General features: G+C 33.6%; 1 protein-coding gene across 1 annotated transcript; it reads right to left on the bottom strand.

Annotated features, from left to right (window-relative positions):
• Positions 1 to 2,468: 2,468 nt before the first annotated feature.
• LOC138321815 (FAST kinase domain-containing protein 4-like) lies at positions 2,469 to 12,492 on the bottom strand. Its single transcript, XM_069265796.1, has 6 exons — positions 11,065 to 12,492; positions 10,199 to 10,320; positions 9,636 to 9,738; positions 9,077 to 9,143; positions 8,365 to 8,479; positions 2,469 to 4,929 (listed from the first exon to the last, which is right to left on the bottom strand). Exons 1-6 carry the CDS (start codon positions 12,443 to 12,445, stop codon positions 4,831 to 4,833), a joined length of 1,887 nt encoding a protein of 628 aa, XP_069121897.1. The 5' UTR covers positions 12,446 to 12,492; the 3' UTR covers positions 2,469 to 4,830.
• Between the last annotated feature and the right edge of the window lie 212 nt (positions 12,493 to 12,704).

The following is a 12,704-nucleotide window of genomic DNA, read 5'->3' as shown; positions in this document are numbered from 1 at the left end:
TGAAACATCGAAATATCTTTCAAATATTACTAGCTTGAAGGGCAAATGTTTTTTCTATCTTCATTCAAAATGCAAATACAAATAAAATACATGAATGAGGAAATCAATGGTAACACTCACTTTTGGCACGGTGCTGTATCAACCACATATATTAGCTCTGGTCGCCACTGGACAAAACGACTTACAGTAATGGTCTTCTTTTGAAGAAAGGACGTCGTCGATAACTGGTCTGGATAAACCGTCCTTGAAGGAGAAGCCAGTTTATGTAAGTAATAGATCAGGTGATCATTGGGCAAGGAGGATAGAGGACATTTAGCGATTTCTTTACTTTCTTCTTCTTCAAGAATGAAATAATTTAGGCCATTTTACTTCGCATATAAAACCCTTCCTTGAAATATAATCATATTTGTATTAACCATTATTATGGTTGTCTGGATGACAAAGCAAGTCTTCACATTCCTTCTTTGTGAACGAAAGGGTCCATATAGCAGCATCCGTTGAAAAAGAATCCTGTTTTTATTTTCAATAAGACAGGTAGCCATTGGGTTAGAGGGACGGAAGAAGTTTAGCAATCTATTTTTTAAATTCCTTCTTCTTTAAGAGTGTCATTATTTGAGCTAAAGGTTTAATTAGTATACAGTATCCTTCCTAAAAAGATACTGAATTAGTTTAATCATAAGTTTATTCACAGGGCAATTCTTCAAGGACAAAGCAATTCTTCACATTACTTCTTCTTTACGACCGAAAGGGTATTTTAATCCGTATGTTGATAATAGCATCCTTTGTTGAAGTTTCTGGTCCCTTGTGTAAAGGAATAGCACTTCTACAATAGGGAAATTATGATGACTCCTTATTTTTCTATAACAATGAATGGATTTGGTTCACATTTTGGTTTAGTTATATAACAAAAATAAAACCTCGAGACCAGAAGGGCTGATCTCAATAGGTGAAATATAGCAATTCCTTTAAATTTCCTCTTTTTGGAAATAAATCCTAGAAACATGCCTCAGATGTTCGGGCACATGTATGGCGTTACCCGGTACTGGATAAAATGATACAATTGAGAAACACAATCCCTTGAGGCCTCTTGTTAATGTAATATCAGACCTGTGTAATCCAGAAGAACTCAAATACCTTTCACAAAACTTTTTTTAAGAACTATTTATTACATTTGTAATTTAAACTTATTGTACTCAATTGGGGAACAGCTGCACAGTATTACATAATGTATGTAATTACGGCATCTGTACACTAAAGCTTGGCGTTGCTCAATTGGTTTGAAAAAACCTGCACGAAATCCCCTTTGTGAAATTTTAATATTCCTTTCACTATTCACATGATATAATATTCCTACAAGGCTCCATTGAGGTTTCTTACAAAAATGTTACTATGTTTGTGTACTCTTTGCATTTCCATCTGTTTTCTTTTGTATGTTCGATTGTTGCTTTTCAATCCTGACATTAAAGATAGGTAACCCAGACTCGATTGAATTAAAAATCCCCGGTTTTCATACTACAGAATCAATATTTTATCGTCAACTCAATTCTACATTATCACAAAGCATAATTGTATCTATCTAATTAACTGATTTTTAATGTAATTACTCATTATTATTATTCAGATGTAAACAAATATATACCGTGTGTGGATACAAAATATACATGACTTAAAATTCTCCACCACTGACAATTGGTATTTTTTCACTATCAAAAACAGGAGCAGACGATTTAGTATTTTTCTTCAGTTACAAAAGTTACTTACTTTACACCATTACCACCATTGAAAATTTTGAGCTTCTAATTTTACTTCAAGTTGAAAATACAAAAAATAATTAATTGCATCCCGAAAAAAATCTGTGGCACTATATCCTATATGGAATGAAGTACTGATTGCGCATGCATCAAAGGCAAAATAAATTATCTTATATTATTTTTTGTGTTAATCAGCCATATATATACAAGATTATACACCAATTATTGTTCTAATGGTGAATGCCATTTATGCTCTGTCGGCGGTGGAGCATCTTTAAATACCTACAGTTGACTCTCAATAAACCAAAACATTGCATCCCCAGCTTAAATCTCAAGATTGAAAATTCTCCGGACTGTTAAATTCCATTTTCTTTGCATAAAATCCGTTCCATAAAATTTCCATCCAGATTGTGAGTATTCTGGTCTTTCGGCATCCAGATTATCTCAGGTCTATTTTATAAATTTTAGTGTAATAAAGTCAAAATACAGTCACCACTACCATAGGTTTTTGTACATACTTGTATAACCTACCTCAACAACCACCTCTGAATAAAGACCACCTGTTCAATAAGACCACTTTCCCATTATCCTAATTCGTCAATATCAACACAATTTGACTTGTGTATAAAGATCACTTGGTATAAAGACCATCTTTCTGGGTCCCTCGGGTGGTCTGACAGTACGTGATATTTCCCACAGAAACGAACAGAGACAAAGAAAAGCTAATAACTTTAATTTAAATACATATACATCTAGTTGACTCCTTATCAAATGTAGACATTCATCATTCTGGTTTCCTCTCTTTAGGCTCAAGCAATTAACAACGATATAAAAGCAGAAAAACATTTTGACAGAAAATAATCAAAAATAAAGAATGAATTGCATGTCATGAACAATGGACATTTTTGTAGAAAATCATCACTAAAAATATTTTAACATCCAGTACTTTGATAAAGAAAAGCATAATTATCACATTCAAAGTCAAATAACCTATAACTAATTAACCCCTAAAGACACTTAGAAATAGCTGCAATATTGTGATTAAAAAGACTTTTAGATAGTAAATGGTGTCGTCTTTAGAGCTACAATTGGTGCCTATTACTGCTAATGGAGCAAAGAAGTAATCATACAAACCATTATTAAAAGGTTTGTAGGCATTTTATCATACTTGTTTTTCTTACCTACTTGGCAATAAAACCGAACCGCATAACATATCAAATTCTCAAAAAATGAGGCAAATTTTTTTTACATAACACACATGAAGGTCTTTCTGAACGGAATTTATACCACAAGTCCACAAATTGTGAATTTGACGTCTTGTGAGCGGTATGGTAGATATTAAGAATGGTAGTTATGTTTGTTTTGGACAAAAGTAATATGTAAATGCATGTATATGCATTATAAACTAATTGGAAACCTACAAAAAGTATAGAAAATTGTGCCCAAGTGATTTTCTGAGACAATGCTTGACTATTGTACATATGCACCATATTGTAGCCGGCCAAAAGGTATAGTAGGCCAGGTACGTATATTGGTTCTAACATTTAAGCTCTTCAAAGGCAAAGTCTTAACACAGAATTAATTCTGCTTGTTATTGTAGTGTACATTAACTGTAAGCCTTGAAGAGAGTATCAGAAGCTAACTAAATATTTCCAGGAAAGTTGATAAATATCTTTAACTCATTTCCCCCCGGAATTTCATAATAGTCTGGTCTAGTCTTTGATCGAGAAGAGTCTAAATGTGTCTTCAGGGGTGAATAAGTTAAAGCAAAGAATAATGAATCCTTACAAAATTTAACTTCTTTCGTTATTGCTTTCATATGCAAGTCTCCATTGCTTTAACATAAATCTGCATTTTAATGTTTTTAAAACCCTGATATTAAATGTCAGTTTAAATAAGAAATGTCTGCTAGACATGTACAACTCCAATCTCTATGTCAAAGTGGAAAACGACTGGATAGGACACAACTGGATGTGACAACCAGAAAAGACGAGTTAGTAGAGACATCATACTTTCTATGCCCCCTCCATCGCACCAACTCCTATTTCATGACAGGGCATGAAAATGGATTCATTTATATGAGATTATTATAATTATATACTGTACAATATGTACATGTATCACATTAAATTGCTTTACTTGTTAATCTGGTATAAGCCATTTCTATATCAGTTTGGGAAAATTCAACAACACACAAACATTAAATGTCATTACACAAAATAACATTTTTTTTTTATTCCAACAAAAGTTGTGTATCTCGTTTGATCCACATAGTTAGGGTTGCCAACCTCTAAAGATCCCAAAAGGGTAAGAGGGTAAATATCCGAATAACAATCAGTTTAAAGGCAAGAAATAGCGCCATTTTTTGCCACATAAAACATACACACATTTATCGAAATTGTAGTACTTCAAATTTTTTCAAGTCTTAAAGCTGTTTGTAGTTTAAACCCAGTATATGCTCAAGAATTTTCTATTTTTTTGACTAGTGACATTGATGGGATAAAATATATGCCTTAGTGTAGAATGATAGAGAACGTTTAAAGAATGGTACGATATTACTTCCACTATGTGACACATGTCTTCATAGGAGACATCTAGACAGTAAAAATTGTGTATCTCACATCAAAGAGGTGAAAGTGGGCAACCCTGACATACTCCTGAGTTGACTTAGTAAAATTATTTATGATATATTATTATTTAACATATAACATAACACATGGTTTTTTTAACTTATGCACTTCATCACATGAAACAACAAATTTTGGATAAAAATACTCGCAGAAAACATTTTCATGATGTTTCCCTTACATAGAATCATCATTTTAAAACTATACATTATGCTAAAATTTCATCCTAGCATCTAGATCTAGTACAGTTGCACCAAACTAATCACATTCAAATAAATGTGCCAAACATCCACAAAACTAAAAACAAACAAATAATTTTGATAAATACCTGCACGCAAAATTGAATTCTTTTGTTTCTTTCTTCAAATATTTCAAGTTCATTATCTTTGCCTAGGGACACAAGATTCTTGTACATTTTTATTGCATGTTTTAAGTTTTTTTAAATGTTCACATCAGACAAGTTTCGAAGAAACAGCTTGCTGTAGTTTTTTCAATAAGTAGGGGGATTTGTCCACTTTATCTCCTAGCTCATTCCATTCGTGATATGGAATCTGAAAAAAAAAATTAAAGTCAATTCCTTTACCTTTCAGAAAAAGCTTTTGATTTTTAAAATGGGAATATATAAGATGCTCAACCACCAACAGAGCATAAACGATACTCATTATTTAAGCAATAACTGATATATATATCTATATGAACACAATAGTACATATAAAATAATTTATTTTGCTTTCGATGCATGTGCAATCATTCCATGTAGGACATAGTGACATTGATTTTTTCAGGACGCAATTAATTCTTTTTGATATTCTTATCTCAAAGTAAAATAATAAGCTCAAATAATTTTCAATCATTACGGTGATAATGGTGTAAAGTAAGAAACTTTTGTAACTGAAGAAATACTAATTTGTCTGCTCCAGATTTCGGTAGCAAAAAAAATCAAATTTGTCAGCGATTGATGCATTTTTAAACAAGTTGAAGTTAATTAGGGATTTCAGATTTTTCTTTAGCAAAAAAAAGGATATTAACGAAATAAGGTACGAAGCTCAAGTTATGGATGTACATAAGATCTTGAAATGTACGTTCATTTTTAACAAAAAATCAAGGTCACAGACGTAAAAAACAATTTTTTGGAACGAAGTTTAAGCGCTCAGCGTGTACATCTGTTGTAGTTCAGATAGATCTTGACATTGCGCTGCTTAAATGTTATCAAGATATGTCAAGGTCAAGAGTTCGCTACGGGTTCAAACAAAGTAAAGAAATCACCACAGCAAAAGGTCACCTTGACATTCATCTCAAGGTCAACAGGGTTTCAAAAAAAGCTTATAAATCTTTAAACGACCATCTTCGTAATAAATAAGAGGTGTAGAGCGCTGAAATTTGGAACGTTATGTACGCTACAATGAGTTCTTAAAATGTAAAAAAAAACCTCTCGATTTTGGAGGATAATGTTCAAGGTCAAGGTCACAGACGTAAAAAAACACGAAACTGCTTTTTTCGAACGAAATTTAAAACGCTCATAAATTTATAACCGTACGTTACACAACATGTACGTTTCAGTTCTCCATGTAGATCACGATAATTCACGTTTTTTTCTCATTACATGTTTATCAGAAATTATGTCAAGGTCACGAGTTCACTAGGGGGTCAAATGAGGTCAAACAAAAGGTCAAAAATGAACTTTACCATAGAAAATGTTTCGAAGGGCGCATATGAAAGAGCATGTTCTCAGGCACATAAAATGACCAATTTCAAGGTCATATGATAAAAAATGGCGGAGATATAGGACATCAAAAATCGAAATTTTAGTTTATATTTGCCCCTGCCCGTGACGTTTCAGCGCGCCTTAATACCTGTATGTACGGTGTTGATTTTTCATACCGCTGTTGTATGAACTTTTGTCTTCAAAAGTTATTGGTTTTAAAGGGATTATATAGAAAAATGGCGGAAATATAGCTCTCCAAATATGGCAATTTTGTTTCATTTCCTTATTTTTCAACGTAATTTGTGTGCTCGTAGCGCCTTCATTAATTTAATGTAGGGTGTTGATTTTTTGTAAATGTAGACTTTAACATACTATCTGTATCGGGGTTTCAATTTCAAAGGACAAAAGCCACCGATAATGGCGAAAATGTACGCCATTTTTTTCGTACCTGTGATAAATTTGTGTCAGTTCCCGTCACATTCTCTGTACAGACTTTTAATTTCAAAGTCATGAATTTGAAAATGCGGATATATAGCCCCTCTGAATATGGCATTTCGTTCACTTTTTAACGTAAATTTTATAACACGTAATTTTTGAAATTTCAAAGAGAAATTGTTTTGGAATTAGGATGTGAAAGAGCATGCTTCGAAGGACACATTCAAAAGGACCGAATTCAAAATGGCGGAGATATAGGACATCAAAAATCGAAATTTTAGTTTATATTTGTCCCTGCGCGAGACGTTTTCAGCGCCTTAAAACCTGTATGTATGTAGTAAGGGTCATATTTTATCGAGAATTTATGTAATAAATAAAAGTGGTATAAAGGTGTATTATGAAAGATGTTTCAATAATTGCAAATATATAATTTGCAGTGAATAATAATATTAGTATTTATATATGCCGTGCCGTGTTTTACTCGCGTGCGTAATATAAACTATATATTTCGCGAGCGCTGCGTTTATCTATATGTGTATGTACGTATAGAGTTCACTGACGGACTTTTATGACTGTGACTGCTTATGACATTGGACGAAGTGTTTGATTGGTCAGTGTGGTCATTTGATATATAACTTTTATGTTGTCCCTAAAAATTCATTAATTTAGGTAAGTCTTGCTTTTCGGTTGGTTCTAAATCTTGTTAATACATTATTCTATTCTCCAGTAAAATGGTTTGAATGTGATTATTATAATTTAGATATTTTTTAAATATGAAAATATATACGGATAAACATGTATTGTAAACTTTTGTGTGTGTTCTTTGTATATATGTAGTTCAAATAACAATTACATAATTCGGGTGAAAATAAATGGAATAAACATACATCATAAAGGAATCTGAAACCCAGCGGGTTGTCATTTATTGAACAAATTCCACCCGCTACATGTATATGGATTTTAAAGGGGTTTTATAGAAAAATGGCGGAAATATACCTCTCCAAATATGGGCAATTTTATCATTTAATTTAGGTGTTGATTTTATGTGTCTGCAAAATATAGCCCTCCACATTCACTTTTTAACGTAAATTTTTACCGTAATTTCGGTTTTGAATCGAATGGTAAAGGCACTCGCTTGAGACACATATATTGACCAATTTCAAAAAAAGAACATCAATTGTCCTTTCAGCGATCAAAAAACTCGTACGAGTATTCCGCATTGGTCCAAGATCTTTAGGAAATTTTTTGCAACTTTAAAAAAACCTGAAATTCTAATGATATTCATATATCAAAAATTGAAGAAAACATCTTTAATCTTCTAACACCACGGGGCCGTTTCACACGGGCCGTTTCGAAGTCTCTTTTTCCATTTAGTTTTGAATACTTTTCGGATTGACACGTGTTTGCGTAAATGACGTAACATTTTGTAAAGAACGTACATTTGAACAAACAAACAATAAAAGTAATGCGCAAAAGGTCATTAGTTGACCGTTAATCACTAACATTTAAATTCCCATCGGACCGTGTTAACGTTTTGCATCATCCTAATTAACACATGTTAATTGACTATCACTGAACCAAACAGTGAAATGAATCTTCACTGTTCTAACTTAAGATTACTCAGAAAAATTTGCATTTGTTTGGTGTTGTAACAACATGTTAGGGCATCAATATAATTTTTTTTTTTATAAATGTTTTTAAGAAACTTTTATTTTTGTTTCGAAAAGGTACCTGGGCCTTTTACATGGTAGCCAGGACTATGAAATCTTCTATAAGCGAGTTTCGCAAAAGTAAATCCATAGATTAATATCAGGGTAAGATGAGGCTGTTTTAACTTCAGACTTACCTCTACAACAGTGTAGCCTTCCTTTGCCAAGTTCTTGTTTTCCATTACCACCCAGCCTAGCGGTAGTTGGTCTAGTCTAGAGAAAGTGTAGTAGCCTCGTGTCTTCACTGCTACCCTGTATAATCATATCAAACACAGGATTTAATAGATACCGTTTTCGCCGTAATTAGTAGCCAAGGGGCTAGAAAAATGTAACAAAGGGAGAACTAATTAATGAACCAAAATGTTAATTGTAAATTAGAGTTTCCTATTAACAACCAGGGTAATTCAAGAATGTGCAAGGTTTGTTGGTGGAGGAAAGCCAGAGTACCTTGAGAAAAACCACTGACAAACAGTTGTTCCTGACATCTGCCCCACATGTGATTCGAACTCGAAACCCAGAGGTGGAGGGCTTGCGGTAATATGTTGAGACATCCTAACCACTCGGCAACCACAGCCCCTAAACCTTTACTTAGCCAATCACAAATGATGTAACTTTTTATAATGTCATCTGTGACTTGCTAACTTTAAACTTATGACTGTTTTAGTCGTAGTTGAGACTTGTTCATGATATCAGAGCCTAGTGATCAAATTTTAATGGGTAATTAATGCAGAACATCTGTAATCTGAACCATTTGTTCAATGTGTCTCTATGATATTGCTAAGTTCTACATGTAATCCCTACCCCCCCCCCCCTACAGACCCCTACCCCTATTTCAGATTAAGCACATACCTGTGTAAGTCAGTCTTGTCTTTTTTAACTACAGCTTTACCACCAGCAGTCACATCCAGTTCTATCTCTGAAACAAAACAAAAACAAATTGAGCTAGAAGTATGACAATAAATCTAAGCAGTATATCTTAGTATTAGACCTTTATATAGCATGTTTGAATAAATAAATCGATAAGGGGAGGTAAGCATTGCATGACGTTTTGTAACTTTAAATTTCAAATGTGTAATAGTCATTATTAGAGTTAAGAATTGTACATTACTTCACTTCATAGATATCTTGTAACCCGTTGGTGCACGTATATATATTTCTGATTGTTTCTTCTTAATCTATTACAGTATTCATTTTTATAGTCGAACCTGACTTTTAAACCACCCAAGAGATAAAGAATTAAAAATGGTTTTTAATAACCAAATGTTCTATAAACACAGGGAAAATTGTACTAAAATTGACCATTTATGACCTATGACCTAAGAAAATGTTTTATCAAGCAAGTGGTCTTTGCATTATACAGACAAGGTCGCTAAGGCAGGTTTGACTGTATGTGCTGTATATGTCATACCAATCTTGTGTCCTGCTGGCGTCACCACATTTCTCCTACATGAACCTTTTGGTAGACTTTGTTCTATAGCATCACACACAACCTTCTCAAATGGTCCACTTTTCTACAAAAAAAAAGAAAGTTTATCAAGGCTGCTGTGAATGGCTCACCAAAAACAACATGGCATATAACGATACCTTGTAAAACCAATCAGCAAGTAAACTGTATAAAGGGGAGTAACTCTGATAGATCAGAACTGGGTACATAAAAACAAATGGACAATTCATCATCTTTGGTTTTGTTTTATAAGTTTAACATCCTATTAACAGTCGGGGCCGTTTAAGGACATGCCAGGTTGAGATAGTGATGGAAAGCCTGAATACCCAAAGAAAAACCACCACCTATATAGCTAGGAGTTAGTACCTGCATGTAACTTCCATACAAGGTATAGGAACTCATGATTCAGAGGAAGAGAGCTTGTGGTAATGTCGGGACATCTTAACCAATCAGCCACGCAATACCCAATTCATTATCACTATATATATGGAAATACATGTACTTATTATTATTAAATTAAAATTCACCCTCTTCTGTTCCATCTCCTGTAGTCTCGGCAAGAACGTAAGAGAGTCCAACGGAATATTGTTTGTCATGGCCATGTCTCGTAGTTGTCTCATGAGTACCAAACCCTTAGGTGAGCCGTCATCTGAAATGTATGAAAATAAAATAATTGTTTCGTAACTGAACAGTTTCCATCTGTATGAAGTTATTTTTCAGTCTTTAATTATTGCTGGAAAATCAATTTCAGTAGATTCTTCAATCAAATAAAAAGAGATACGATAAGTGAACTGCTCATATACATTGATTTATCACTCATGTTCAAACCACAGATTTAAAGCAAATTTCACAGACATTATAAAACCGACAATCAATTTGCTCAGGAAACTTTTTATTTTCTATAAAAATTCAACTTTCTACTTTGAATCATATTTTGATTTTTTCATTTACTACTACAGTTGTATCTTCTTTTATTTGATTCTTTTTTCAAGTGAGAAAATGTAATTTGTTTCAGGGGTTTCAATCTATAAGACAATACATATATAACTTTCAGTTTGGTATACTGCTGTGAACTAAATCTTTTTTACACTAACAATGATTTTCTTACTAAATAATATCAGGGCCCTGTACCTTTACAATTGGACAAATACTACAATGCATCTTTCTTGAAACATTTATATTTTAGAGAGTTTTTCAAAATTTGGGATCATATTTTCTTAAAATTGTGAAAATACAGCAAATGTACCTAAATAAAACGCTGACTAATGACTGCTACAGAATAACCAACTTTCCACTCAAATTGCAGCCAATCAATGAAGTAGATTTGTACTAGTACTTCTGACAGCAATTTATAGGCAGTGTTTTGAAATTGTGAAAGGATACTATAGCTTACCTTCAACAGAAGATAGCAGCGTAGATTTGAATAAGGCTTCAATTTCCTCCGCAACTGTTGTCACATTTTCATATCCCATCATACAAAAGGCCCATAGTACCTGAATATGTTTATCTTGGTCCTTTGTCTTCAGTCTGTTCTGTGCATTAAAATAATCCTGGACAATTTGCTCGGCATTCGGAAGCGGAAGATTCAGATGTGCTGCATTAATCAAAACCTTGGAGCAAACGTCAACGTACGACAAACTGTCAGAACCCAATATTAACAGTCTGCTAGCTAACATTTCAATCATATCTTCATGGACATACTGAAATTTGCTGATTTTACTAAACAGATCGCATACTTTCTCAGTTTGTTTATCTGTTTGCTGCTTAGCATTGCCAAATCTTATCTGCATGATTCTGTAACAGAGCTTTTGAAGTAGAGTTTCGTCAGCTATTGAAAATTTCTTCATGACTGACATAATGATTGTCAGATGATAGAGTTGAAGTTGAGGTATCTCGTGCTCAAGCACTTTGCTGCAGAGTTGTGATAGAAGTTCCTTGTTGGTCACTCCATTGGGATCAAGAGAAGCCTTATTGACCATAGCTTGCAGACATGACAATACCTGAGTTAAGGACATACTATCTACAAACACGGGTATACACTTTTCAACATTTGTCCACAGTTCTTGTTGATCAAGATCAATTACAAGTTCACACAAAGAAACAACTTCCATTGGCTCTGTTACCATGGTTACACGGCTTTGCAGTAACTTTTCACATGTTAGAAACAAAACAGTTTGCGGGTGCCTCAATCGACATGCAAAGAATGCATTATAGATCTCCACTAAATGGCTCAAATGTAACTGTTCCAAATTACTTTTAAGATATGTCTCAAACATGCAGTATTCACTTAGACCAAGACATTCATTCTTTTCTGTCTCATCCGTACAAATGGTGAGACAAAGCTGGACGTATGCTGAAACACATTCTGCTACACATTCAACAGACAGTTCCGACGGATCTGACTTTATTGAGGAGAAAAGATCACATACTTCTGCAATGTTAATACCATTAGCCGATGTTTTATCTTTGCTGTAGGACGACTGTAACTTTTTAAACTGTTTGCATATAAATGTTGCTCTTTTAATTCTGTTCTCAGCATTGCCGAAACCAGAATCTTCAATATTATTGTATTTTAGATCCAACAGATTCCTTGCTTTACTAATCACTGCCTGACTACTCAATGGTTTCCCTACATGGAATTTGGTTGAAGCTACAGCTGAAGAGAAGTGTAGATTATGTACACAGGGGCATACTCTTCTCCATTGATACACTGAAAGATTGCCAGATTGTCTGAGGATCCGAAAAGAACTATTCAGAATACGAAACAGCTGCATCTTTATAGAGTTGGAAACATCAGGCCCTGCAACAATCAAAATACAAAATATGACTCACAAGTTAATTTTCATATTATTATGTGTATAACTAAAAGTTTGAACCTTATATGTATATGTACATACTTCATGCATCGAAAATCAAATCTTTGTTCTGGTAATATATGTGTGAGCACTGCAAGTTAACAGGTTTATGACATGAATGAAGGGCTAAAAAACTTTTGTCTTCGGTTTTAACGTGTGACCCTCCAGCATTGCCTTC

The sequence above is a fragment of the Argopecten irradians genome, chromosome 4 (assembly GCF_041381155.1).
Source record: "Argopecten irradians isolate NY chromosome 4, Ai_NY, whole genome shotgun sequence".
Classification (NCBI taxonomy): domain Eukaryota; kingdom Metazoa; phylum Mollusca; class Bivalvia; order Pectinida; family Pectinidae; genus Argopecten; species Argopecten irradians.
Note: the sequence above shows the minus strand (reverse complement) of the source record. Positions and strands in the feature narration are given on the sequence as shown.

What these genes read in the sequence shown, in the direction of transcription:
- LOC138321815 (XM_069265796.1), bottom strand. Translation starts at nt 12,445, where the DNA reads ATGCAGCTGTTTCGTATTCTGAATAGTTCTTTTCGGATCCTCAGACAA. An exon ending in GCCAGCAGGACACAAGATTG is followed by an intron (nt 9,144 to 9,635) that starts GTATGACATATA and finishes GTTTTGTTTCAG; the next exon opens with AGATAGAACTGGATGTGACT. An exon ending in GACAAGACTGACTTACACAG is followed by an intron (nt 8,480 to 9,076) that starts GTATGTGCTTAA and finishes ATGATTATACAG; the next exon opens with GGTAGCAGTGAAGACACGAG.